Consider the following 25,723-nt stretch of genomic DNA (forward strand, 5'->3'; position numbering starts at 1 on the left):
CAAGTCATCAAAAAAAAAAAAAAAAAGACCATTAATCCAAGATTTGGGACATAATTAAACAAACCCAATTGGTAATGTGTCTTCTTTTGGGGATAAGCAACTGTCTGCAGCATAATGGGGTGTTTGATAGTAGGGTTTAGGACCATACACACACAATTACATACACTCACAGATATGGTTCTATATATATAGTTGTATTATGGACCGCAAGTAATGTGGAAGCACTATAAGGGTCTTCTATGTTCTAAGAGAACAAACAGTTTAGAACTAATGGGCAACTAAGTCAATTTTTTAGCAGTGTTTGACTAAAGTCTTTATATTGCATGCTGTTTGATAATGTTAAACATATTTGAGGTCCAGCTAAGAATATGGCCCCCTAAAAAGCATGACTTGCATTGATTAAATGTTAACCTATAGGTGTTAATTATGTTTTTTTAGAATCTTAGATTGATGGAGGAACCTAAACAGAATAATGGGTTCGAATCAAATTATCATATTTAGGTGTATAATTAATGACAGTTTAAAATAATAGTGTTTTAGTGTTTAATTTGAGCAGAAACATGATAATTTAAAGAAAGCACTTTAAGATCCAGCAAAAGCATCAGATAGGATTGTGTAGGGCATAGGGAGATATAATAAGGTAGATAAACACCTGAGCATCTTTGATTAGCCAATACTTAATGTGCTCTGGAAGTCACCAATACAAAAAGAAGAGGAAAATTTGCTGACATAAGAGAATCCTTGCTTTTGTGTCCAGACCCAAAAGCGTTCTAATTGCTCTGATCTTTCTCTGTTACTTGCATGGAATATTTTGAAAGACTTTTGATACAACCTTTGAAGGCATCAAAATTGTGAAAGTCTATACCAAAAAGGAAAATCAAAATCACTACGAACCAATTCTTACTTTACTTCGGGCTCAATTAATTATACTATTACTACAATGATCCCATATTACCGGTTATATTTACATTTATCTCATGGTTGATTTGTTATAGCAAATTAGCATGTTGATCCGAAAAATCGTTGTCTTATTCTCTTATCTATCGAGCACTTCGGAAACCTTGAAGTGATTTGAGTTGTCAGTGAGGATGACTGAATGAGTTTTTTTTGGAGCGATTGAGTTGGGATTAGTTTAAGTCAAGAGTTCGAAACCTTTGTATAAAGAAAAGAAAGTGGAGTGGGACTTAACTAGATGTCATCCCTAGAAACCAACTCTCTACCCATATGTAAGAAATTTCCATGATATGAAATGAACCTTAAGATCGGCCCATCAACAACCAGTTGGACCCGTTTATACTCATGCTTGGACCTTAATGACAAAATTGATATATTCGGTTTGTGGCATGAATAGCCATGAACGACTTCCCAAACCCAAAGCTTCTGTCTGATTCATATTAATAACTTCCAGTTTTACAAGCAGCTTACATATTGCACACACCTACTTACTGGCTATTTCTCTGAATTTCTAAGAAACCAAAAGATTCTAAAAGAATATATCTACTCTTCCTCAAAATCCATAAGGAAATCAGTTAAGTTCTCTGAGTCGTCTACAGCCTCATCCAAAGACATGGGACCTTCCTTTTTGGGTTTTTCCTGCAAGATCAAGAACAAAAAAATACATTAAATGAGCATTTGATACAAGTTTTAACCACCCAATGTTATATATATTGGCTTGAAAGGATAATCTAATGCTCAACATCTTTGTGTGATATAAAGACTTCAATTGCAATAGACTTTTCCTTTTCTGACTGTCCACAAATGGCATCTAGACATATGAAGTACTGTGCGCTGTAACAAAAACATGGTAAAACTGGGAAACGAATATCACCTTCGACTTGGTAAGCTGAGGAGTACTTTTCAAAACACTCCAATTGCGTGTGATTTTCTCCCCTTGTTCATCAACCTCTGCCTCACTATCTTCTCCTTCATCCTATTTACAGACAATATTAGAGAGATTACATACTTTAACAACCATGATCGGATTAGTTGTGGGCTGGACATCAACATCGGTGTTGGTACACATAACTATGCATCTGTTGTATGTGAAGCAATCAAACTTACATCATTTTCGCCAATGTCAACAGCTCGTGCCATAGCTTCATCTATATCAGGTGCCTGTAATGAAAAGTAAGAATTGAACAAGGAGCAATAAAAATTAAGACGACTCAAGACCAGAAAAAAAATTGAAGTTGTAACTTTCAATTAAATACCTCAATCACTTCGGTCTTCTCTTTTGACAGAATTTTCTCAAGCTCGTTCCTTGATATGATTTTTCCATGCTGATCAAAGAGAAGGAAAGCCAGAAATAGTATGAGAAGACAGTAAATAATGAAATGTTGCAACAATTTTTAAAAAACAAGCAAGTCAAATAAAACAGGATAACAATACTTCATGATCCATTTTTCACCGTATGAAGATCGAGGATTTTTGTTTAAAATACTTCCATTTACGTTTCCTTTTAGACACATTGCCCCGATATTATTATATTCTAAGCACCCTAGCAGTACAAGCTAGCTAAACAACAGCACGGACAGATGCCCTTCGATGGAGTTCATATATTGCAACCTTTTTGATCCATCAGTCAATAGCTTCTAGTTTTTAGAAACCACAATGGGAAAGGTTTTAGAGGATAAATTCAAGAAGTATTTCAGTTGGACATGAGAAAATGAATCAAGTCTAGATTGGGGTGTAAGTGCTGTTCATCACAGACAACATCACAACCCGATAAAAAAATGAAAAAACACACATACCATCCTTAGACGTCACAGATGTAAGAGGAAAACCCATTAGCTATCCAAGGACTAAGTAAATGAGTCAGCTTACTATTCAGGTAATAAGAACCACTTAAAAACTTCTGTATTCTAATAAAAGCAATAACAATCATCTGTTCAGTGACTACAAAGAGGAGCCCCCAAAAGTTTGATGATAGCATTACAAAAACAGTAGATATTTGGGAGTTTGGTCTATGGAAAAGTGCATCCCAATCCCTGCATGCACATGCTAGACTTAACGAAACAACTTCCATTCCTCTCATGTATCCTTCAATCCAGAGTTTTTACATGATCAAAGAAATAAGAAAAAAAAAAAAATTACTTCCACTTCAGAAACTTGTTTTTTATTGTACTAGAAAGATCACAGTGAAGTCCTTTAAACTATGAAGCTGCATGACATAAAATAGACAAATAAACTCTTCTTAATAACCCAGAAAGGAAAAGGAAGGGGAATTTGATAGTGCTGACCTCCTTCAGAAAAGACAGCATATTTGGTGTTGGTTCATGAAAATCAGGGCCTCTGTAATCAATCACTTCATCTGGATCTTGAATATAGTTAACAGTTGGGTACACTGGATCTCCACCCCATACTGCAGATGCCAAACAAGCAGCCAACACAGCAAACGTCATATTTTAACATTTCTCTATACAAGAATAACATCAACATATGCTCAGACCTGGCAGTTATAAGAAAGCCACAGAAATGCCAGACGTTTTTTATTTTAATTTTTAATTTTATCAAGATCACATTGAACATGTATACTAAAACTACTGTATGCCTGGTCAACTACAACCTAAGCTCTTCCATGATTAGTAGATGGAAAGGGATGATGTAGCAATCTGTGGATAAATTGCTGCTAAAATTTCAAGAATATAACTGTGCAATAGAGACCAGGAGAGGTATAAATAAGTGAATGTTCCTCACAATGACTGGCGATTTAGTAATGAGTATGAACACCAAAAACTCAAAGGGGCAACAAAGAAAGTAAGAAGCACACATGTACAGAAATATGGAAGGCGTCATTCTGTATCGTTCTTTGCAGACTATTCTTGGAGCTGGAAAAGGATTGATATGATGGGTTCAACAAAAAGAACATGAAATTAAGGTTTTGACAAACAAAAACTCTCATCAACTCCCCTGTACAATGAAGTAAATGCAACATGCAACATGCAACTGAACCATCTTAGAGATTGAGATGATATCAGTGAAAGTGAATGAACAACAAGATAAACAGCAAACACAAAACTATCAGCTTTGGAATGTATACTTTGCTTTATTTGATCCTCCCGCATTCGCATTGCTAAAGGATCCCTCTTTATTCGGATATCAGTCCCCATCATTATGCGATACTCCCGATCTGTTTGATGACTAAACATGTCAATTAGTTGGGTTGTTTCATTTTCACCAGTCTCTTCAAAATGCTTTTGAACTGCTTCTCGAGAAGTGTCTCTCTTCCAATCTTTTACCCATTCTGAATAATATGCAAGTGGACCTATCTTATCCAGTTTCTCTTGTTCAGCTTGAAGCCTACAAAACAGTTGGTAATTTCATAATCCAACAATTCTAAATTCTAAGTCAACATTCTAAGGTTGCAAGGCAATCACTACTTGCATAAGAGCTAAGCAATAGACAAGCAGGAGCGAGAGAAAGGCCTAATGTAATTACAACATAAACTAAGACATATACCAATCTAAATTTACTATGCAAATTCCCACGAGACTTCCTTATTACAAAAAATCCAAAGCCAAGAGTTAAGAACGGGAACCAGTCTTTTCCACTCCTGTAATCTGTTTATAGGATCTCCCAGCAATATTTCTTAATGATAATAACTCTTGTTAAAACTGATGACAAATCAATAATCCATGCTCACTACTTCCTATATCCACTTCTAGATTTACTTAAATGGCATGCACAATCCTAAATCTACATATGCATCCCTGTCCAGATGTGTACCACACATGACGAAATCAATCATCAATTTCTTTTGCACCCTTATTATTCTTCCTAGGTTTCCTAAACCTACATTTTATGCCTCCCTATTTGTATCTGTTTATGTTCATGTCCATTGTGAAAGGAAGAAAGAGACAATTAACTGGTAGAGAGTTAAAATAAAGGCATGGAGTGAAACCATTCTAATTGGTATCAATTGTACCTTTCTTCCTTAAAAAGATGTCGCCTTGCTCTGTAAAGTGAAGTTTCAGTCAATGTTGGCTCTTCTCCATAAAGCTTTACTTGCCCAGTCTCTGCCATTGCTTTGAGAAAAACCTGAAAAAATTGAAACACATAACCTATTCATATGTAAAAGACAATCTTCCTTCTAATATCAGTTAGTTTATGGATGCATTACAAGCGCACTTTAAAAAAGAATGGACTTATATATTGATTATTATATTATCAAGAAATATAACAGAATGCCATTATATATTTTGTGAAAACCTCATGTAAGCAAACCATGTTGCAAATCCAAAAAGATTCAGGGATACCTTTCAACCACAGAACTTTTAAGCTAGTAGTTTTAAGAAGTATATACTGTTGAATAACATCCTAGTCAAGTTACAATAGCTGAGTCTTATAATAGATCCTCAAATTACTGTCTTTGTTTTGTCCAAGTCCTCAAATTAGTTAAGAGTCTTATATTATATATGCACTAACCGTTTCACTGTCGGGTCGCCTCCTTTGCCATCTGGACCATTGTTCCTTGTCTGGCTTTCTCCAGTTCCACCATAGTTCGTCACTTGTAAGCGGCTCTTCTAATGGCTTCTTAGTTTCTGGATCAATAAATGGATGAGGGCGTCCAAGTTTCTTGTCTAGTTCATATCCTGTTTCTTCTCCTTTTTCAGGTCCCGTCTGATAGACCACATAGTCAGATGAGATATCTTTAAAGTCTTCAATTGTGTCCTCCAAAATCTCTGGTTCCATTGCCACTGCCGCTAGTTCACTTGATTTTACACTCGGGTCAGAAGAGTCATGAGCCTCAACTGATGCTTTCTTCTTCCTCCTCCTACTTCCAGGACTTCTACCAAAAGATGGAGAGCCAACAGACTCACCAGTTGGCTCGGGTGCATTGGCAGCCCTAACTCGACTAGCGGTCCCTTCAGGCCAATAATCCTGTCCGGGAATGCTGGCACGAGCACCAGATGCTGGTTCTAGCTGCCCAGATGTAGAGTCCAAATAACTATAGTAGGGTGCACGCTCGACAGTCACCTCTTTCGTAACCTCTTTTGGAGATTCATCAATAGACACATCTTTGGAAGATTCATCAGCAGACACATCTTTGGAAGATTCATCATTCTTCTCACACTTTATACAAGGAAGTAAAGGTCCCCTCCTCGGCGATATACTTAAGCCAACTCTAACTGGAAATGATCTAACAAACGATGTCTGTACTATTCACAAAACCGAAATACACATGCTAAAATTAGCACAAAGCATTAGCATCATCAATGCTCCTACTATTTCAGCATACGCTGCATTTCTATACAAACATGTTATAGAGGTAAAAGTGAAAATAACTGGAAACAATACAAACCTTGTAATTGAAACATGGGTTCCCAGCAGCATGGCTCTGTGAAAAGACCGTACCTTTCAATCCTCTATCTGCCACAAGCACATCAAAAACTTCAAAAAAAATTAAAGAAAGAACAAAACTTGTTTATGAAATTATCTTCATTACTGAATGAAACAGCAAGATGAACTAGAACAGACCTTGATAGAGCCAAGTTGTTGATATTGATGCCATTTGGCTCTAACGCAGCATCAATGTCTGACCAGAAGAGCTGGTATAAATTACTGTGAATTTTGAAGATTTATTGTTGGAGATGGACTTGTTGAGCTGTTTCAGATTCTGGGTAGTTTTGCTTTTGGGTGAAGATGAAGGCTTGGATTCGAAGTTTGGAGCTTTTGGGGTCAGCTAGTGAGTAGACACAAGTCACAGTGAGGGTTTTGGAAATTGGATAAGGGTTTTGGAAACTGGGAAATTAATATTATGGGTCATGTCACCTATTGGTTTCCCACTTTCCCTCTTGCCTCCAAACCGATGGGGTAGACTGGTCGAGTCCATTAGAAAGAAAAGAAAAAAGCCCATTGGGAAATAAAATTGAAAAAAAACTTTGCATATCTTTTTTGTTTTTGGTTACACAGCACCTATCCCTTAATTGAAGTAAAATCGAATATGCTACAAAAGTACTAGGCTAAAGATTGTGACTAGTTTTTTTTATTTTTTTAGCTAAAATTCACTTACATTTAAAAAAAAAAAAAAAACTCTCTCTTGTATTTTAATTATATATTTTAATGCTTCATCATCCTTAAATGGAACTCAAAATCTCTCACTTGTGAAAACTGAACTTCCTGCGAAAATAATTTCAAAAATCCAAAACTAAAACTAGTGGTGCGACTACAAATTTCTATTTTTTTGTTTATTAAAATCAGACTTATATACCACTATACGAGATAATAATGTATGTGATAACAATTAATTATTCTTAAATGAATTTAGAATCTCCCACTTATAAAAACGAGACTTATATGCTACTAGATTAGATAATCGTGTGTGCCAAGATAATTATATCCAATGAAATAAAAAATAAAAAAACACTAAAGTTGATGCACTAAAGTTGTGAACCATAATTATTTATATAAGGACTGAGTACTGCTAGTAATGACATTCAGATGCGTGGTGTATACGACACTCGCCCCTTTCCTTTTTGATAAGGATAGTCTGGCAAATACTTGTTTAAGTCTCCACTGTGATTAATCTAAATTTGAACAGACAGAGGAGCATCAAGCACCTGGCCCTTGTTTGAGAAATGGAGTTTTGAAAAAAAAAAAAAAAAAAAAAACAAGTAAAGTGGGAATGAAATATCTACTTCTACTTGGCAACAGTTATTCTGTTGTGTTGTGTCGTCAAATTAGTGTCTTCTTCCTCTCACAATAAGCCTCCTTTCTATACGTTTTCATCGGTTTCAGACTTCCAACAGCGTAAAGATCAGGTCTTTACTTTGACTCTCAATCTTCCAATTCAATCCCATCTGCATCTTCAATGGACAAGTTTGCTGGGTCTAAATGAAGCTCTGTGCAGAATGCCGGTGAGATGTTGATTTAAGCTTTCCTGTGTTAGACTTGTTTGATTTGCTGAACTCTGACATTGACTGATTCTTGAACTGGATCTCTGTGAACCCAGTACTGGGTTTGAGTTCTCTCTCACTGTTATGCTTGCATTTCTCGACATTATTGATTTGTATTGAATATTGGATGGTGCGTTTGTTTTGAGGATTTGGAAAGACTTGTACTTTGAGTGTTTCTGTTGGGTTTGGAGCTTGTTTTGGGTTCTCTGTGATGATTAAGGAAAAGGGTATGGGAGCTTTTTGGTTGTTGTAGAGTATGCTGTGGTGTGTGGATTAGTTTTAGAAAGATGAAGAGGCCGAAAAGTGAGCCTCCTGTTACTAGGAGGTTCAAATTGCAGCATTTGTTGCTTGGTATAGCAGCATTGTACTTGCTTTTCATATCCTTTAAGTTTCCCCAGTTTCTTGATATAGCAAAGGCGTTCAGTGGTGATGATGGTTATGACCTGGCCATTGGAGACTCAGATTTGAGTAAACCGTTGTTTAATTCCGTTTATAAGGATACATATCACCGGAAATTGGAAGATAACCAAGATCAGGATGCGCCCGTGAGGCCTAGCAAGGAGCCTATGGAAGAGAAGAGAAATGGCTCTAAGACTATAAGGCCACTTCAGCATCGATATGGTCGGATAACTGGTGAGATCATGAGGCGGAGGAATAGAACAAATGAACTTTCGGTGTTTGAGAGGATGGCAGATGAGGCTTGGACATTAGGGTTAAACGCTTGGGAAGAAGTGGATAAACTTGATGTCAAGGAGACAGGAGATAGTTCTATATTTGAGGGAAAACCAGAGTCATGTCCTTCATGGTTATCAATGAGTGGGGAAGAATTCGCAATGGGAGATAGGTTGATGTTCCTTCCTTGTGGGCTTGCTGCAGGTTCTTCTATTACTCTGGTGGGAACATCCCATAATGCTCATAAGGAATATGTGCCTCAGCTTGCAAAGCTGAGAAGGGGTAATGGAATGGTTATGGTCTCGCAGTTCATGGTTGAGTTGCAAGGCTTAAAGTCAGTGGATGGGGAGGACCCGCCAAAGATCCTGCACTTAAATCCACGATTAAGAGGAGATTGGAGTCAGCGGCCAGTCATCGAGCACAACACCTGTTATAGGATGCAGTGGGGATCAGCTCAAAGGTGTGACGGTTCAGCATCCAAGAACAGTGAAGAAATGCTAGGTACGGTTTTTCATGATTTAAAAGATTAGTTCTTTCCGTATATTTCTGCATCACAAGCCATGTCAATTGTAAATAGGCATGAAGGTGCAAGAGCAAGTACGGGCTTAGAAAACATGAACAATACCTGTTTACGGACTTAAAAGTACTGCTTTTGATGAGGGAAATGTTTGATTATTGTGTCAAATGTGTAAACAAGTCTACCCAAGTAGCCTCAACGTATTCCAATATTGATGTTTTCCTTACCCTGGATCTGTTCTCCTGCATATGTAGCATAGCTGCCATCTATCAATGTACATATAAAACTTAAGATTGATATCATTCTTCCAGTGTGTATAATTTCCAGACTTTCTTACGTTTTATATTATCTCATAACTTGTATACTAAGTTATATTGTGCTAATTTAAGCAGATGCTGAATACCATCTAGGTTGAGCTATGTCATTTATTGAAGACATGGAATTGAAATGAAGTTTGGTTTTACATTAGGCTTCTGAAGTAGTTTGACCTTAGTCTAGCTTGGCCATAGTCAACTCTATGAGGAATAGCACCTCAAAATGTGAAACTACTTGGTTATCACTAATTTAATTAACAATAACAATTGTACAACCTCTAACTGAAAAAGTGAACAAGTAACATTATATAGGCTTCAGGCTTGAACCTCGTATATCCCCATTGTGTGGAATTTTGACTATGGTAGTTGTATCACAGTCTGTGTTCTTGCTTTGCCACTAAAGTTGGGTTTTGTATCAGTAAGCATTAAATTTTTTATTGAAGTTCCCCTGTGATGTTGAGATTTTTTTATGGTAACCCAAAAAAATAGTTGATCTCTATTGATGCGACGCCAAGTAACTCAGATAGCTTGCTTCAAAGATTTCAATGTAATAGTTCTTACCTTTTTAGACATTCTAAACTTCGCCTATCCCTATTATGTGAAATCTTGACTGTGGTAGTTATATTGCAGTCCAGATTCTCGTCTTCCAACATACTTACGGTTCGTTTGGCTAAATATATTTCTTTCTTTACTGATGTTCCCTTGTGATGTTGATTATCCTTGGTGGTGGCCTAGATATCTGGTCTATATTGATGTAATGCCAAGCAACTTGAATAACTTGAAGGGCATTACTAGCACCCTCATGTCTATGGAAAGAGAAACTATTTCATATTTTTTGGTGTATGTATGTATTGATGTCTCTTTCTGGACAGTCCTGACCATCCTCTACTCATGTTGTTATTTCCATCCTCTAATGTTGTTATTTCAAAGGACGGGGAACTTCTGTATGCTTCTAAGAATTTAGTCTCTCTTTTCCCCATTATATCGTTGTATTTGATTGATTTGCAGTTCTATATATAAATCATTCGACATAGCGATGCAGTATGTACCATGTGGGTACTTATACTGCTGGCTCTGCCCGAGTAATCCTGACCAATCCTAACCATCTGTGTAGTGTTGTAATTTCGAAAGATTCGGAGGTTTCATGGGCTTCTCAGAGTCTAGACTCCCTTTTCCCTCTTTTGATTTGTAGTAGTTGGTTATATAGATTGTATATAACTTATTTGGCTGAGCTATTAACTATAAAGTATATACCATGAGCGTTGTTGACAAGATTTAGTGACATATGTGGCAGTTGATGGATATGCGAGGTGTGAAAAGTGGATGCGAAATGATATGGTAGCAGCAAAGGAATCCAAGACGAAGACTACTTCATGGTTTAAGCGTTTTATAGGGCGTGAGCAGAAGCCAGAAGTTACTTGGCCCTTCCCCTTTGTGGAGGGTAGACTATTTATCCTGACAATACGAGCTGGTGTAGATGGATTCCATATTAGTGTTGGCGGTAGGCATGTGACTTCATTTCCATATCGGACGGTATGTAAAGTAACTTATCTATATTTTTTATGTTTAAGCCTGAGATTTACATGTTCAAAGTTGCAATCTGGTACATGTAGACAGCTAGTTCTTTCTTATGGCTTCTTGTTGGCATCAAGAAATTTTGTTCACTTGTTTGCAATCTAAAGATTTTACACTGTCTCAGACTTTTGTTGTTGGTTTTCTTTCCACGTTCCCTCCACCCACTTTTCTGCATTCCATTTATGATTTATAGACACTGAAGAAATATGCTAAGGCCATATTTTGATAAATCATATCAATTGCTAAAGTGTATGGTTATGGTGTCTTAGTTTTATTTCTTTTCCATTTCCCATATTTTGTCCTATCAATCATGCAGCAACTTTTTTCTGCTATAACTATAGGGATTTACACTTGAAGATGCAACTGGATTAGCAATAAAAGGAGACGTGGATGTTCATTCTGTTTATGTTACGTCACTTCCCAGTTCTCATCGAAGTTTCTCACCTCAAAGGGTACTGGAGTTGTCAAAGAAGTGGAAAGCTCATCCTTTACCTAAGACTCCTATTCGACTATTTATTGGGGTTCTTTCTGCTACAAATCATTTTGCAGAGCGCATGGCAGTGAGAAAAACTTGGATGCAATCATCAGCAATCAAGTCCTCAGAAGTAGTCGTCCGTTTCTTTGTTGCATTGGTAAATTAAATTGTTTTGATTATTTTAGCTGTTTCAGTAGTCATTTTAATGTTAAGAGTTTGATTAGTCAGCTTCCATGATCAGTAGGTAGTGACCCATCATCCTTCAGTGGGCATTGCCTGGAGTCAAGCTTAATGGTGTGACCTTAGCAATTTTCCTTCCAATAAAAAGAAAAGAACTTGAATTATGTAACACAGTGCCTTGTAGAAGGTTATCATGTTGATACAGAGGATATGATGATATTGTAGAATGTGATGCCCAAGCTTGTTGAATCAAACTATACCATATATGAATCTTTTCTTTCATTACTTACACTAATGATTAAATCTTGTAGAATGCTAGGAAGGAAGTAAATGCAGTACTGAAGAAAGAGGCTGCTTACTTTGGCGATATTGTGATCTTGCCCTTTATGGATCGTTACGAGCTTGTCGTTCTCAAGACCATTTCTATTTGTGAGTTTGGGGTGAGTGCAGTTTATCCCAAGTATTCAATGAATTCCTTCATTGAATATAAATAAGTGTTGTTGGATCAGATTTTTGTTTAAATAATGTTGTTCATATTTGTGTTTGTGGTTTAAAACTCCATTCAACTTCTTTTTTAGTTTGTATTCTCTGGCTTTATTTGCTCAACATCTTGATGCAGGTTCAGAATGTGACGGTGGCATACATCATGAAATGTGATGATGACACATTTGTTAGAGTGGATACTGTTTTAAAGGAAATTGAGGGCATCTCTTCTAAAAAGTCTCTTTATATGGGCAATCTTAACCTCTTGCATCGCCCTCTCAGAAGCGGAAAATGGGCTGTAACCTATGAGGTATGCGATGCATCTTTACTTGTTAAATGTTTGATGTATTGGGTTTCTGGGTAGTAAAGCTGGTGTTGACAAGTAGAATCATTGTTAATTGACAAGAAATTAATTACTCTTCATTCTACATCCTACGTTCCCTAGGATTATTGCTGATTCTATATTTTCACTGTGGAGTGGATGCTAATTTTTTCTAAGCGGAGCTGCAGAAGCATGTTACATTTTTCATTTTTTCTGTGTTTTTTTTTCTTTTGCTATATCTGAAGGATTTACCGTCTTTTGTGACAGGAGTGGCCAGAAGAAGTTTATCCCCCATATGCTAATGGCCCTGGATACATAATTTCCATTGATATTGCTAAATTCATTGCCTCTCAGCATGGGAATCAAAGCCTAAGGGTTAGTTACGCTTGTGGAGGATAGCATTTTTTTTTTTTCCTTTGTTTCAATATATGCAGAGCTACTTTCAAGATCAAACTGGTCTCATCAAACATATATGTGTACTTGGTTGCAGCTTTTCAAGATGGAAGATGTGAGCATGGGAATGTGGGTTGAGCAATTTAACAGTTCCAGGGCGGCTGTCCAGTACTCCCATAACTGGAAGTTTTGTCAGTATGGGTGTATGGAGAACTATTACACAGCACATTACCAATCTCCGAGACAAATGGTCTGTCTTTGGGATAAGTTGGCTAGAGGTAGAGCTCAATGCTGCAACTTCAGATGACAATGAGCAGATTGTAACACTCGATCTTCACCATTCTTTACCGTATCCTCACACCGAATGCTGATTTTTGTTTTAGTTTGGATTTGTAGTCCAAGCTCCTAGCAGTGAATCGTGAGAAATGGTTTTGTCAGGATGAATCCTCGATATTTCAAGTGCAGGTTGTCTTGTAAAAGATGGCTGTTTGAAAAAATTCAGCGCACTACTATTACTTTGTACATTGTAATCATGATTTTGAGATTCTACAGAAGGGTTCTAGAATTTAAGTGCCCTAGTTTTCTCCCTGGTGACTAGTGCCTTCTCATTAGTGATCCACTTCTAGTCCCCAGAAAATTTAAGAGATTGTAATAGAGGTGATTAATTATTCGGCACACCCTAATACTCACGCTATTTTCTGGAGGCTATACTTGGGTGGCAAGCCTAGGTAACTTTGAATCCAAGTAGTTTGCTCTCGAGTCTAAAGCTACCCTACCATCAACCCTATTACTAACTTCCTCTTATGGACAGGCTGCAGTTAGGTGACAAGCTATTGCTGTTGAGTTTATTATCGTATATACTAGTGGTTATAGGGAGTATCTGCTAAGTTATAACTTTAAACCCTAATACAAGAGCGATTTTCCAAACATATTAGATTAAATAAAACTCACTGTTCATCACGTAGTTGCCTAGTTGGTTCGATGGTACTTTGGCAAAATTATAATTCTATTTTTCATTTTTTGTCTGTTTGTTGTGAAACACACATCCCCGTTTTTTTCTTTAACCTTTTTTTTTTTTTTTTGCAGTAGCAAGAATATTTGTTGGATACCTCAACTACATTTCAATGATTTCATTTTGGGTTTGGTTGTTCTAGTTTCCTTTAACTTGATGGACACGTTAAGAATGGTCGGCAGACCTTCGTTATCCTATACTGCCTAGCCAGTGGCTAGGAGGTGCACCATGAGCTAAACCTTAATACGAGCTTAAATTTTTTTGAAGGCTATGGTTAGCCTGCATTTCCTAAATCCTATAGAGGTAACTTTTTGAACATATCTATTTATTTTTTGTTGACTACTGGTATCGTAATCATGAGCACTTGCTTATATAAATTGTGCCTAAGAACTATTGTAATATAGCAAAGTAGTTAGACAGCAAAAAAGCATGGAAACCCAAGGAAGTCTGGAAAATTATGTCTCAGTTTGGAATCTGGGAGATTCGGTTTGCATTCAAATGGCTCTAAGAGCTGCAATAGAGCTCGATGTCTTCAATATCATTGCTAAGTCAGGGCCAGAAGCTCATCTTACATCAAAAGAAATTGTTTCGGCAATCCCCACCACAAACCCAAATGTAGCAGCTAAGAATTTAGAGCGAATCCTTAAGCTTCTTAGTGTCAATTCCCTCCTTTCTACCTCACTCAAACCAAGCCTAAATGACAAAACACCACAAGAAAGGGCTTATGGCCTAACAAAAAATGCACTTTGCCTGCTGCCAAATGAAGATGGAGTTTCTATCACACCAATAATTATGTCTGGCTCTGAAATGCACGCTATGCAGAGCTTATACATGCTCAAGCACTCAGTGCTTGAGCCAGAGAGTGTTCCTTTCTCTAAATTCTACGGAGAAAATTTTTATGAATACATGTCCCACAAACCTGAGACATTTTCATTGTTCAACAAGCTCATGAGAACAACCTCTTATTTATATTTTGATCAGAAGGTGCTTAAGGTTTATCGAGGTTTTGAAGAAGTGAAAGAGCTTATGGATGTAGGGGGTGGTGATGGAAGTTCCCTTGCAAAAATTGTGTCTATGTATCCTCACATCCATGGCATCAATTTCAACTTACCTAGTGTTATTGCTCAAGCTCCTAAATATCAAGGTCATATTTTAGAACTATGTACACTCACATATACATCCAAAAATTTCAAAATTTGAATATTTGACTCTTTGAATAAATAAAAATTATCATAATTTTTTGTAAGCAGGTGTGAAGCATGTCAGTGGAGACATGTTTGACTCGATACCAAAAACACAATCAATTATATTGAAGGTTAGTTTTTTTTTTTTCCTAGTTTGTGAACCCTTTAATTTCTATAGTATTATAATGTGAGTCACTTTTTCATGTACCACTTACAATCTATCCCGTGTGGTAGCTAATATGCATAACCACTCACAAATCAAAATTTTCATTATATGATGTGATATTGCTAATAAAGTATATTTCAAGTGGTTCACCAAAATGTAGTTCACCTTCTTATTGTAATGTTTTGTATTTTTTTTATTTATTATATCTCATATTTCAAAGTTTAAATACGTCATGTATGCTTGTAGTGGGTACTTCATAACTGGGATGATGAGCATTGTAAGAAGATATTGAGAAACTGTTGGGAGGCGTTACCAGAAACTGGAAAAGTAATAGTTGTGGAATATTTCATGCTTCCCGAAGAATTGGAGAATACCCCAGAAACAATGCAGATATTAAAGGGTGACGTTATCATGATGGCATTTTTTTATGGTAAGGAGCGAACAATAGCTGAAATTGATAACCTAGCCAAATGTGTAGGGTTTATTGAAACAAAGATTGTTCATGTTTCTCATGGAACATATGTTATCGAGTTCCTCAAGATAAAACATTAAATAGTTACCTAGAATAACATATGTGAGAACAAAAATATGCAAGAGAGAAATAATCAAGTTATTATCATATACATATATATTGTAACAAGAGAGAGTTCATATCTTTAGTGTACTTTCTTCCCGAATAAAAGATATTTTTGGTTGTATTTGAGCCAAGAACATTCTTTGAATGTGTAATACTGCAAGCAGATTACTTACAAAACTTGTGGAGAATTTTTATTTCTGTCATTTGGATACAGATCGAAAAGGCTCATACATATTTGTCTCGTGATTACCCTTTTACTTAAATAGTGTAGTAGCCACCGACATCCGTAACTAGTTGAACAGAGTATTAGTTTATTATTGTTCCTAAAGTTTCAATCCCACTTCAGAAGATCATGTAGCCATGTAGGCTATACGTTTTTCACTTTCCCAATTTGAGAAAGTGTTAATTTTATGAGAGGTGTGGTTGAACTTCGCTAAACTGGAGTCATTGTACCTGGAGATATTCAATCCCAGTTTCATCGACAAAGTATATTAATCGACATAGAAGTATATTTCACTATCCCAGTTTCAATCCCACATAAAGAACATTTCCTCAAATTTTGACCCGAACAAAAAGTCAACTTTTAGGGCCACTAAAATATCAATAAAGATTAAAAATTGAAAGTATCCAACAATTATCGTCCAAATAATGAGTAAATCGTTAATTCTAGGTTCGGGACGTAACAGTTGCTCTACATAAAACAGTTGAGATAAAATATAGAGATCAATGACTGAGGTTGATTAAAATTTGCCGCTCGCTAATGTTTGCTATTTGTTTCAAAATGTATTTATTGTTTTTTTTTCATTTTCAAAATGTAACGGCACTTTTGACAAAATAATAAATAATAAAAATAAAATATTAAAAAAATCATATCCAAAAAACTAATAAGATTTGATCAGAAAAATAATTATATAAGAGTAGAAATAGTAGTATAATTATAAAATACTATATATTTGAAAAATAAATAATGAAAAATAATAAAATAACATGACATTTAAACTTATAGCCCTAAGAGTTGGAGATGGTCAAAATTATAGCACTTGCTATTTGCATAAATAGTGATTTTTGGGGGGGGAGCCTGGGGGCAAAAACAGCTGGAGATGGTTTCTTTTAGTTGAATGAGTGGTCGATTAATTAGTTTGAGATAAAGCAATCCTTAATACAATCATGATTTATCATTTGTCGTAATCAGAGTAATGATCTACATATCGAAGTCTCCCTCACTCAACCAAATATTGAATGCCCAACGAGAAAAAAAGATTATCGATAGTAAAAATATTGCAGTTGCAGTTTCCACAATAATTCTTCTTACGTAATAAAATAAAAATTTATATTCCTATGAACAAAGATTTCGTACGCACTTGCATTATCTAACACGTCGGTACTAATTAATTAATTATTTATTTTTTAGCATCAAATGTCTCAACATTAATCTGCAGTTCCTACATATATACAAATACATGATACACGATTCTTCAATTTTCCAATATGATAGTTCTAAAACCAATTTCCGGAGGGTTTAGGAACGCGCCCCACGAGCGGAGAAAAAGAAAAAAGCTCGAAGGTTTGTTCTCTCCTGGCCGTAAGCTGTCGGCGCCTCTATCGCAACGTTCCGGCCCGGGAGGGGAAGTTGATAATGACTAGCGGTGGGTTGTCTGAGAAGAGGCGTGATATGGGAAAGAAGGCTGGGTTTTCGACCTTGGGTTGGTCAGACGGATCCCGTTCTGTCCCTATTGGATCAGAGATGAAGGCGGCTGTGGAGCAGCGACCCGATGGCCCTCTCCAGTGGTGGGATCTAACGCTACCATTCTGGAGTTCTGTGATGCGGTGGAAGAGATTGAATTGAGGCTAGCATCAGTTGCGGTTTTAGATTTGGTTGAGGTCGGATGCAAGTGGTCGGATCTGTCTGCTACGTGGCAAGGCGGCGCGGTGGCGTAGGGATGTGGCGACGTGGCGTGGTGGTGGAGTGGTGACATCGGAGCTCATCGGCGGTGGGAAGGACTATCTGGGGCGTTGGCTCTCTGGTTGGGAAAGGGGTGTTTGGGCTGGGCTTCTTTTCATGGGCCTCACTTGGTTTGTGTTGTTTTCAGTTTCTTTAGGTTTTGGGTTTTCTGTCCGGTCGTTGTTCTGTTGAAAATAAGTCTCCCCTCTTGTGAGCGAGGGATTGGGTGTTTCTGGGTAGGGTCGATGCCATTGTTATGGTGTCATGGTCTGGTCTTTTGTTGGTGTTTTTTGGTTATCAACGTGATGGTGAATCACCCTTACACGTGGCCTGGCAGTTTTGGGTTGCGGTGTCCGAACGGGTGAAAACAGTTCATCTTAATGTTGGTGGCTGGGTTGTATCGGTACAGGTTTGGTTGGTACTCATTGTAACTCGCGGGTATGAGCGTAAAATTTGGTTAGGGGTTAGGTCTTTTTGGCTCATGGAAGTCACTTATGTTGAGGGTCTCGTAACGATGGATTCAATAATGCTATGTAATCTATTTGGTTATTAATGGAATTTTCATTTTCAAAAAAAAAAAAAAAAAAAAGTCCTAAAACCAATCTCATATACGCCTAGGTGCACTTCGATCTGTCCACTTTTTGGAACCACAACACCCATAATTTGAGCTAATTACTCGATAGATAATCCATCCCTCCGGTACGTACGTAAAAGTGTAAAAACCCTAAAACTGTTCAATTGTTCTCAGTCTCACTATTCCCCTCGGACTAGTCCATCCAGCTCCATTGACTCTGGAAAAGAAGTACCGCTGCTTCGGTCTCTGTAGATATATAGATATATGTTTGATCTTCAGCTTCACGTACTCTATCAGTCTATCTGGTATTGGGAGCCCAGCGACAACCATAGGTGGCGCTTCAGTCCAGTCGTTTTCAGCTACAACGGCCATTTCCAACCTCCGAAAGCCCTAATCCCACGTTGTGTGCCCCACCAGCACCAGAGTCCTACCTGTCAGTCTGTCGCCACGTTATTTCCCCGATAATTAATACGCGACTTGGACACTGAGAGGAATCGTATCGGACAAAACAAACTGGATCGGAACTTATCCGGATGCGGGTCCCGCCCCGACCGTTCTGACCCGTTGCTTTTGCGATAATAATCAAATAAATAAAAGACAACGTGGAGTGAGTGTCGGCAGCACACGGGATCAACACGTGTCAGATGCCAAACGTGTAACCTTTTTCAGCTGGGCCATCTCTATCCGCTTGATCTGTCGATTTACGGCTGCGACGTCGTATTGTTGAGTCCTTACCAACTTCCCCGCGAAAGCCGTTACTTTGGAACATGACAAGATTAACCTTTAGGGAAAAAAATAAGAAGAAGAAAGAAATAGGACTATAGGAGTAGCTGTGGATTAAAGGAAATTCTGGTTATAGGTAAACCCTAAGCTGATAAAAAAAAAAAAACTTTTAAAATTCTGAGATTCTATGCATATTATTTTCGTCGGATAATGTGACATGTTTGTATCATGGCTCTCATTTGCTATATGATAAAGTTCAAATTTAAAAGAGATATAACTTTTTTAGCATTATTTTGTGTTAATTATTGTTTTTTGACCATTTGTAATGATAAAAATAGATGAAGAAAATGCTTGATGATAAAACTTAAATTTATCAAAATTTGAAAGTGTTTTTAGTTTCTTTGACAAAGGGTAATTTTTTGTAGTTTTTTTAATTTCTGAAGTGGTGCTAAAATTGTTGGGGGTAAGATTTGATGAGAACCATATATATTATTCTTTGTCTTTATTCTTTTTAGTGCAACATGCAATTATACTTGTCTTTGAGTGTCAATAATTTTGTCCAAAGCTTTATGATCACGAAATTGTTGCCACAGTTGTATCAATTTCTTCATTCCCTCTTTGCTTACATAATTGGGGATGATTCTCAATTCAGATTATTCTGAGTTGGAATTCCATAACTGCATGCTCTGAGTTTCATTTTTATGAAACTTCAAAGGATATATCCAAACAGTTATTTTCTTAAGGACGCGAAGAACAAAAATAGATAGAACTTACAAACTATGGAACACGAAAGTAATGCAGTTTCATTAAAACTTTGACAAAAAATTTATAACGACAAAACTTTGAGCAACGTAGAAAAAACAGAAATTCATGGGTTATATATAACTCATCCCCCCATTGGCGATAACATTCTTCCACATCACAGTGGCTGTGCAAATTACTGAAAAATTAATGCCTTTGTGTAATATTTAAACAACTGATTTATGAAGATCCGCCGGAGTATTCTTTACTCTTTGATTATTTCCGGTACGTTTAACGAACGCTTTTATGAAACGTCCATATGACTCCATAAACGGTAACCCTTTTATTTGTATTCAAAACGCTTTCGCTGGTCCAAACTCCAACCATGGCCGCTCCCATCTCATGCATGTGAATTTTTTAAATAAATACCTTTTCTGTTTTTATATTCAAAACGTCGCAACGTTTCCATTTTCGGAAACACACAAAGCAATTTTTTACACAACAGTCAATCAAATTCCCAGTTTCTCCAACCCATTTTCGTCCTTTTCCACTATATTCAGTCCAACCTCCCCGGACCCCCCATGAAATCAAATCCTCCTTTTCCCACTGTGTCCATCTTCCTCTCCCTGCCTTTAAAAACACAACCTTTAATACAAAAAATCAAAACGATAAAGAGACCCCCCCCATTACCCTACACCAAAAGCCAATCCTGCTTGACAGCTCTGAGATATTTTTCGTTTTCTCATTGATTTGCGCTATGAAGAATTGTTGATGCTCCGCATTACGCAACCACCACCACACCACCCTCTTTCATATATCCAACCGTTTTTCTTCTCTCTTCAATTAAATGTCGAACCTTTAACGGCTCTCTCTTCCAAAATTTGCATACAAAAAAGTGTTTTGAGAGGAGGCAAACCTTTAACGGTTCAGTCTAGCTTGTGGGTTTTAGAGAAAAGCCGAGATGGATCTCAGTTCGTTCTTGACATCGTTAGGGACCTCGTTTGCGATATTTGTGATTCTGATGTTTCTGTTCGCTTGGCTTTCGGGAAAGCCCGGGAACGCGGTGGTGTACTATCCGAATCGGATCCTGAAGGGTTTGGATCCGTGGGAGGGCGGGTCCAAGACCCGGAACCCGTTTGCCTGGATCAAAGAGGCTCTGACTTCCACAGAGCAGGAAGTTATAGCCATTTCTGGAGTTGACACTGCTGTCTACTTTGTCTTCTTAAGCACTGGTTTGTCTCTGCCTCCTTGTACATGTTTGGTTATTTGTCTGAGCGAGCTTTTTTTGTTGTTGTTGTTGTCCTTGTGGCAGAAACTGTTTGTGCTTTTGGTTCTGTTTGTTGGGTTTTGGTACAATTATTGTATATACTTTTGTTTATGTTTGTTCGACTAGTAAGAATTTGGTAAGATTGGAAAAGTTAATTGTTCTTGTAGCTCTGAGAAGTGTGATCTTGTGGGAACTTTATCTGGTTGGTAACTTTTTTTTTTTTTTCCTTTCTTTTCCTGAATTACCTTGTCTCATGTGGTTGTACCAAAAACTGTTTTTTGGGTTAGCTCTGTTTGCTGGATTTGTCAGAGCTTTGTGGTCAAGTTGATCCAAATTTGAAAGCTAGTTTCGCAGATTTCTATGGTTGCTTTTGGTGTTCATCTGAATGGTTAGAATCTGGCGAGTTGTGCAAATCTATAACTTTTCAGAATAATTTTGATTTTTTTTTTCCCTTTTTTCTTTGAGGAGAAAATCTAGTTTAGCCATGTTCACCTCTCATAGACCAGTACACAGCTTGCTTATACTCTACTTTAAACCGTTGAAGTTTCGTTAAAATGAATGGATTTGTGTCATATGCGAACTTTACCAAGCTTTTGTAGTCAATATGGATGTGATGAGTGTGTCATATGTGAACTTAATTATTATGTTACAATAGCAGCTGATGCTATGGATTTATTTTATGTTGTGCAATTCTGCCAACAAATTTTGATGTCATACTGACAATTGATATGATTGACTACTCAAAGTTGGTATAACATTTTGGAGAATTATCAGAGTCAATCTATTTGAAAAAGTTTTTAAGTCAGGGGACTTTGTTGTTTGCTGTGGATAGTGATATATATATATATATATATATATATATTTATATATTCCACACAATGAAAGCTGATGCCCATTAGCATGTCCCTGAAAGCCAAGTTCTAATGATAGTAGAAAACCCTTGAAACATCTTCCTGTATGACTTGCATGGATTCTTTTTGTGAGAGAAGAAGCTGGGTGTGTGTATATGATTATATTGTTTCCATTGGTATTTATATAAATTGCAAAGAATCTCAAAGTACTAACTTTTCTCATTGATGTGCCAGTGTTGGGAATACTGGTTTTGTCCAGCTTGATACTGCTACCAATGCTCCTGCCAGTTTCTGTCACTGACACTGGAGACACCACAACAAACACCACCACCAGCCACGGGACTTTCTCTGACCTTGACAAGTTATCCATAGGAAATGTCCAGGTAACTTATATAATCTTCTGTGAATAACTGATATTTTTATGAGTGTTTTTGTAAATCAATAAAATTATTGAATTTAAACGAGGCAGTCATGACTTGCCTCTGAAGTTTTCTGAAATATATTCTTTTGGGTGCCTGAGTTGCAGAAGTTTTAGTTTTCTTAGGTCTACATGTTAGTGGTTGTCAATGTTATTGGTATTTTCCTTTACCTTTTGGAGTTTTGGTTAACAATTAATATGTTGCAAACCTGATGGATATGGAAACATTAGAACTAAATCTTGCTTATGGCGACTTGTTCATGCATTTATGTAGTCTTTCTGTATTTACAGGCGAAGAGTCCAAGGCTGTGGGCGTTTCTCCTAGGTGTCTACTGGGTTTCTTTTGTTACATATATCTTGTTGTGGAAGGCGTATAAACATGTCTCCGATCTGAGAGCCAATGCTTTAATGTCTCCTGATGTCAAGCCTGAACAATTTGCTGTTCTTGTTAGAGACATACCTGCTGTGTCTGAAGGTCCAAATAGAAAGGACCAGGTCGATTCATATTTCAGGGCCATCTACCCCGAGACCTATTACAAATCACTGATTGCTACAGACAATAAAGTGGTATGGGTTGTCGATCTTTTTTTCTTCCTCATCACTTTGTGCTTTGCCTTTGGGTTTGGTTATTCGAGCTCCTGTCAGATATAATTTTCTTTGTGGCTTTTTAAGTAGTTTTCTTTTAGGGTGCGGTGTTTATAACAACTAATGGTTGTTCATTAACAGGAAAGTCATTACGTCTGGGTATTTTTAAGTTTTTGCCCTGTAGAATCTTGATTTGTATTAGGAACAAGCAACAGCTCAAGATGCAAAGAGAATTCTAAGAACATAATATTTATGTTGTTTCAGTCTGATGGTTAATTTTTTCTTCCCAGTTTGGTTGTAGTATATTCTCTTTCCTTCATGTTTATTTTGTTCTTATAGGTGAACAAACTTTGGAAAGAGTTAGAAGGGTTTAGGAAGAAGCTTGAACGTGCTGAAGCAGTTTATGCAACATCCAAAACAACAGGCAGTCCAGGAGGAACAAGACCCACTAACAAAACTGGCTTCCTTGGTCTTTGTGGGGCAAAGGTTGATAGTATAGAGTACTACACTGAGAAGATTAATGAAACAATCCCAAAATTGGAAGCTGAACAAAAAGCCACTCTCAGAGAGAAGCAGCTAAATGCTGCTATAGTTTTCTTCACTAGTAGGGCGGCTGCAGCGGCTGCAGCACAGAGTCTACATTCCCAAATGGTTGACAAATGGACAGTCACGGATGCTCCTGAACCTCGTCAAGTTCTTTGGCCTAATCTCAAAATAAAGTTTTTCCAGAGGCAAGTGCGGCAGTATGTTGTGTATATCATTGTGGCTCTGACCGTGGTGTTTTATATGATCCCAATTACATTCATCTCTGCATTCACAACTCTGGATAATCTGGTGAAACTTATCCCATTTATCAAGCCAGTTGTGCGTCAATCTGCGCTCAAGACAGTGCTGGAGGCATTTCTTCCTCAGCTTGCACTTATAATCTTCTTAGCTTTGTTGCCGAAGCTACTTTTCGCTCTGTCTAAAGCCGAGGGAATTCCTTCTCAGAGCCATGCAGTACGGTCTGCCTCTGGAAAATATTTCTATTTCACTGTGTTCAATGTTTTTCTTGGAGTTACTATAGGTGGAACCTTGTTCAGTACATTCAAGGAAATCCAGAAGAATCCCAGTCTCGAGAAAATTATTACCTTACTGGCAAATAGCCTCCCAGGAAATGCAACTTACTTCGTCACCTTTGTGGCTCTGAAGTACGTTACAGTTTTCAATGTCACTGTCTGCATTGTATGATATTATATTGCTCGACACAAAGCTCTTTTTAACTGGTTTCCATTGATATCAGGTTTTTTATTGGCTATGGTCTTGAACTATCCCGATTAGTTCCTCTGATCATTTTCCATCTGAAAAGGAAGTATCTTTGTAAGACTGAAGGCGAGTTGAAAGCAGCTTGGCAACCTAGTGATCTGGGGTATGGGACTAGAGTTCCTGGTGATTTGCTCATCATAACAATTGTTCTCTGCTACTCTGTTATTGCTCCACTGATCATTCCATTTGGTGTGCTGTACTTTGGCATCGGATGGCTTGTCCTTCGAAACCAGGTAAATCATCATTCAGTCTTTTTTTGGGCTTTACCAGTTTTTGGTTGAATACCCTCCTTTTCATTTGTGCTACTCAAAAAATGCTGCTATTCTGCTGCTATCTTATATGCGCCAGTCTATCTTATATGTGCTGCTATTGAAAATAAAAGCTTGTTGTTTAATGGAACAGGCACTCAAAGTGTATTGTCCAGCGTATGAAAGTTATGGAAGGTTCTGGCCACACATGCAGGTCCGGATTCTTGCAGCTCTGCTATTGTACCAAGTTACCATGTTTGGTTTCTTTGGGGTAAAGAAATTTGTATATGCACCGTTTGTGATCCCACTTCCTATCCTCTCCTTGATCTTCTGTTACGTCTGTAGCAAGAAATTCTATCGATTTTTCAAAGATGCTGCTCTTGAAGTTGCGTCTCACGAACTGAAAGACATTCCTAACATGGAGCAAATTTATAAATCTTACCTCCCACCAAGCCTGAGCTCTGAGAAAGTACTAGATGATGATCAATTCGAAGATGCCAAGTCAAATGTGTCCAGAACAACATCATTTGCCTGATGTATAATTTGTGTAGTTTAGCAGTTCCACAAGATTTGATTTGATTAGTGTTGTAGTAAAATTAGCTTGGCTTTATGATTTGTCAGTTGTTCATAACATATGTTTAGGATTGGGTTTGCTTGTAACATCTTGGATGCCCTAGTGTACTATTATGTATGTGTGATGCAATTTCTTTTCAGACGTGTTTAATTTCTACCAGTTCTGTTTTGCACCAGCAAAGCACCAGATCAGAGCCTTTCTTTTCCTTATGATTGCAAAAGGGAATTGAATCCAGTATCTACCCAGTTCGAAATGACGAGGTTGCATTTTATCTACAAGTTGGAATGCTTAGAAATATTAGTAACATAGAGTGGGATCGCCTCTAACCTATATATGGTGAAAATGTTATGAAATTTAGTGTTAGTTTCCAGGTTTCTATTGATAGGCTTGGTGCCGTTTCAACCTCGTTGAGGAAAATATGTTAGGTAGATTGAGCCATAGATGTGCGACACGTGTTGTTATCTGTTAATATATACCCTGTAAGCTTGAGAAGAAGGTTAGGAATGAAAATCTGCATTTTATTTTTCTTAGCCTTTTTCTCTTGGATTTCTTCTAGTTTCCCTCTGTTGGGGTTAACACCCTAACAGAAAACTGGTGCTCTTGTAATCTTCGAGTCTTAATCTCTCTCTCTTCACACTTCCACTAAATATTTTTTATTTTATAAATTATTTAACAACCATCATAAATAGTATCAACTCGGATAATTTTACTCGGATAATCTATACAAGTT

The 25,723-nt window shown here is 37.3% G+C and overlaps 4 protein-coding genes across 6 annotated transcripts; 3 read left to right on the top strand and 1 right to left on the bottom strand.

Annotated features, from left to right (window-relative positions):
- Positions 1-1,362: 1,362 nt before the first annotated feature.
- Positions 1,363-6,742, bottom strand: LOC112201616 (protein PLASTID TRANSCRIPTIONALLY ACTIVE 12, chloroplastic). Its single transcript, XM_024342519.2, has 10 exons — positions 6,478-6,742; positions 6,302-6,369; positions 5,425-6,153; positions 4,925-5,037; positions 4,040-4,299; positions 3,240-3,361; positions 2,211-2,279; positions 2,062-2,115; positions 1,829-1,930; positions 1,363-1,593 (listed from the first exon to the last, which is right to left on the bottom strand). Exons 1-10 carry the CDS (start codon positions 6,509-6,511, stop codon positions 1,498-1,500), a joined length of 1,647 nt encoding a protein of 548 aa, XP_024198287.1. The 5' UTR covers positions 6,512-6,742; the 3' UTR covers positions 1,363-1,497.
- A 784-nt stretch (positions 6,743-7,526) lies between these two features.
- LOC112164598 (hydroxyproline O-galactosyltransferase GALT2) lies at positions 7,527-13,404 on the top strand. 2 transcript variants are annotated; one of them, XM_024300850.2, is made up of 8 exons: positions 7,527-7,856; positions 7,952-9,068; positions 10,693-10,931; positions 11,315-11,605; positions 11,940-12,068; positions 12,248-12,421; positions 12,701-12,808; positions 12,924-13,404. In XM_024300850.2, exons 2-8 carry the CDS (start codon positions 8,183-8,185, stop codon positions 13,131-13,133), a joined length of 2,037 nt encoding a protein of 678 aa, XP_024156618.1. In that variant the 5' UTR covers positions 7,527-7,856; positions 7,952-8,182; the 3' UTR covers positions 13,134-13,404. The 2 variants fall into 2 exon arrangements, with proteins under 2 accessions (XP_024156618.1, XP_024156617.1); XM_024300849.2 differs by having other exon boundaries at positions 7,527-9,068.
- A 192-nt stretch (positions 13,405-13,596) lies between these two features.
- LOC112164599 ((S)-scoulerine 9-O-methyltransferase) lies at positions 13,597-15,827 on the top strand. Of its 2 annotated transcripts, XM_040506240.1 has the most exons (4): positions 13,597-14,141; positions 14,243-14,982; positions 15,089-15,153; positions 15,435-15,827. In XM_040506240.1, exons 2-4 carry the CDS (start codon positions 14,268-14,270, stop codon positions 15,738-15,740), a joined length of 1,086 nt encoding a protein of 361 aa, XP_040362174.1. In that variant the 5' UTR covers positions 13,597-14,141; positions 14,243-14,267; the 3' UTR covers positions 15,741-15,827. The 2 variants fall into 2 exon arrangements, with proteins under 2 accessions (XP_040362174.1, XP_024156619.1); XM_024300851.2 differs by having other exon boundaries at positions 14,132-14,982.
- Positions 15,828-20,380: 4,553 nt separating this feature from the next.
- Positions 20,381-25,143, top strand: LOC112164930 (CSC1-like protein ERD4). The gene is made up of 6 exons (XM_024301289.2): positions 20,381-20,977; positions 22,098-22,246; positions 22,573-22,848; positions 23,206-24,056; positions 24,149-24,404; positions 24,574-25,143. The coding sequence occupies exons 1-6, from the start codon at positions 20,707-20,709 to the stop codon at positions 24,952-24,954; spliced, it is 2,184 nt and encodes a 727-aa protein (XP_024157057.1). The 5' UTR covers positions 20,381-20,706; the 3' UTR covers positions 24,955-25,143.
- Positions 25,144-25,723: the final 580 nt, after the last annotated feature.

This window comes from Rosa chinensis, chromosome 5 (assembly GCF_002994745.2).
Source record: "Rosa chinensis cultivar Old Blush chromosome 5, RchiOBHm-V2, whole genome shotgun sequence".
NCBI classification, from domain to species: Eukaryota; Viridiplantae; Streptophyta; class Magnoliopsida; order Rosales; family Rosaceae; genus Rosa; species Rosa chinensis.

Bases quoted from the DNA above. Each gene is read 5' to 3' on its own strand.
- LOC112164599 (XM_040506240.1), top strand. From the start codon at position 14,268: ATGGAAACCCAAGGAAGTCTGGAAAATTATGTCTCAGTTTGGAATCTG. The intron at 14,983-15,088 runs GTCATATTTTAG...TTTTGTAAGCAG, and splicing joins TCAAGCTCCTAAATATCAAG to GTGTGAAGCATGTCAGTGGA. The intron at 15,154-15,434 runs GTTAGTTTTTTT...GTATGCTTGTAG, and splicing joins CACAATCAATTATATTGAAG to TGGGTACTTCATAACTGGGA.
- LOC112164598 (XM_024300849.2), top strand. From the start codon at position 8,183: ATGAAGAGGCCGAAAAGTGAGCCTCCTGTTACTAGGAGGTTCAAATTG. The intron at 9,069-10,692 runs GTACGGTTTTTC...CATATGTGGCAG, and splicing joins GAACAGTGAAGAAATGCTAG to TTGATGGATATGCGAGGTGT. The intron at 11,606-11,939 runs GTAAATTAAATT...TAAATCTTGTAG, and splicing joins TCCGTTTCTTTGTTGCATTG to AATGCTAGGAAGGAAGTAAA.
- LOC112164930 (XM_024301289.2), top strand. From the start codon at position 20,707: ATGGATCTCAGTTCGTTCTTGACATCGTTAGGGACCTCGTTTGCGATA. The intron at 20,978-22,097 runs GTTTGTCTCTGC...TTGATGTGCCAG, and splicing joins CTTTGTCTTCTTAAGCACTG to TGTTGGGAATACTGGTTTTG. The intron at 22,849-23,205 runs GTATGGGTTGTC...TTGTTCTTATAG, and splicing joins TTGCTACAGACAATAAAGTG to GTGAACAAACTTTGGAAAGA.
- LOC112201616 (XM_024342519.2), bottom strand. From the start codon at position 6,511: ATGGCATCAATATCAACAACTTGGCTCTATCAAG. The intron at 6,154-6,301 runs GTTTGTATTGTT...TGAATAGTACAG, and splicing joins ACCCATGTTTCAATTACAAG to ACATCGTTTGTTAGATCATT. The intron at 1,594-1,828 runs GTGATATTCGTT...TTGATCTTGCAG, and splicing joins CTCAGCTTACCAAGTCGAAG to GAAAAACCCAAAAAGGAAGG.